The sequence below is a fragment of the Cryptomeria japonica genome, chromosome 2 (assembly GCF_030272615.1).
Source record: "Cryptomeria japonica chromosome 2, Sugi_1.0, whole genome shotgun sequence".
NCBI classification, from domain to species: domain Eukaryota; kingdom Viridiplantae; phylum Streptophyta; class Pinopsida; order Cupressales; family Cupressaceae; genus Cryptomeria; species Cryptomeria japonica.
The window spans coordinates 220,409,544-220,410,883 of record NC_081406.1 but is presented as its reverse complement, the minus strand read 5'-3'; the positions used below and the strand labels follow the sequence as shown (position 1 = coordinate 220,410,883).

General features: G+C 38.1%; 1 protein-coding gene across 1 annotated transcript; it reads left to right on the top strand.

The window, feature by feature from the left end:
• Positions 1-217: 217 nt before the first annotated feature.
• On the top strand, positions 218-1,113 carry LOC131037126 (major strawberry allergen Fra a 1.08). Its single transcript, XM_057969166.2, has 2 exons — positions 218-480; positions 575-1,113. The coding sequence occupies exons 1-2, from the start codon at positions 297-299 to the stop codon at positions 874-876; spliced, it is 486 nt and encodes a 161-aa protein (XP_057825149.2). The 5' UTR covers positions 218-296; the 3' UTR covers positions 877-1,113.
• The last annotated feature ends 227 nt before the right edge of the window (positions 1,114-1,340 follow it).

Genomic DNA, 1,340 nt, shown 5'->3' with positions numbered 1-1,340 from the left:
AAGTTGAGGCCATATTGGGTTGGTGAGATGATAAGTCTTTCACCAATTTAAATTGAGTCAGACTTTAGAACGAACACGAAAGAATCGTCATGGAGAAAACTTTGGATCGAAAGATTTGTTGACTTGACTCTAGAAATTTAGAAACCACTTATGTCTTCTTTCATTTGCAATGAATTGGATCGACAACGAGATCTATAAATAGCATCAATCTTCCTCTTCCTAAACCACAGCTCAAAGCAGAAGAGGAAGTAGAAGAAGAAGAATAGAAGAGGGAAAAGAAGAGTTGATAAGATAAAATGGTGGTGGGAAGTATCAGTCATGATATCGAGACTCCATTGGAGGCGAAGAGACTGTGGAATGCCTTTGTGAAGGATGGCCATAATCTCCTGCCAAAGCAAGCACCAGAGCTTTTCGCAAGCGTCACTTTCCTGCAAGGCGAAGGAGGTGTAGGAAGCATCAAGCAAATCAATTTCACTCCTGGTATATATCACGTTGTATCAATATTTCTCGTTTAGAATAATAACTAACCCTAAAATTTTATCCTGTTACTAATTGGTTGGGTTTGGTGATGCAGCGAACAAGGATTTCAGCTATGTGAAGGAGAAAGTGGAGGAAGTGGACGAGGAGAAGTTTGTGTATCGCTACAGCCATGTTGAAGGAGGACTGCTGGGAAAGAAAGTGTCATCTGCCACATACGAATTCAAATACACCCCAAAACCAGAGGGAGGATGTATTTGCAGCTCTGTAGTCCATTTTGACAGCCTTCCGGGAGTTCCTCAGGATGAAGAGAAAGTGAAGGAGATTAAGGAAATGAGTACTGCTCTGTTCAAGAAGATCGAGGCATATCTCATCGCCAATCCCAATTTGTACTGTTAAACCTATCATACGACGATGTATAGGGTTTAGGGTTTAGGGTTTAGGTCTGGCAGTAGAGTCTGTCGTTCTCGTATTAGGGTTCTATTTTGTGCTTGAATAAAATGTCAAATTTGCCAACTTCCTGTGTTCACATCAAGGACTGAATTTGACGGTTCCCCCTGCTTGTAAGTCGATATTGTGTGTCGGTTATCCATACAAAGGTTTTCAAATAGAAAAGTATGTTTCGTTTTCTAAAAATATGATATATATATATATATATATATTTCACTATGGTTTCATCTAATATTTTTAAATTTTTCTAAAAGTTATAATTATAGTTAATGAGTTCTTGATCTATTCGTGAAGTTGAAAGAGTCAAGAAGTTGAAAGATTCTTAATGAGTCCATCAGAAGTCAGGTCTTGTTATGTGCAAGACGACATCATATCTTGAAATGAGGTCAAATAAAACACAACTTGTATACTTT

Bases quoted from the DNA above. Each gene is read 5' to 3' on its own strand.
- LOC131037126 (XM_057969166.2), top strand. From the start codon at position 297: ATGGTGGTGGGAAGTATCAGTCATGATATCGAGACTCCATTGGAGGCG. The intron at 481-574 runs GTATATATCACG...TTGGTGATGCAG, and splicing joins GCAAATCAATTTCACTCCTG to CGAACAAGGATTTCAGCTAT.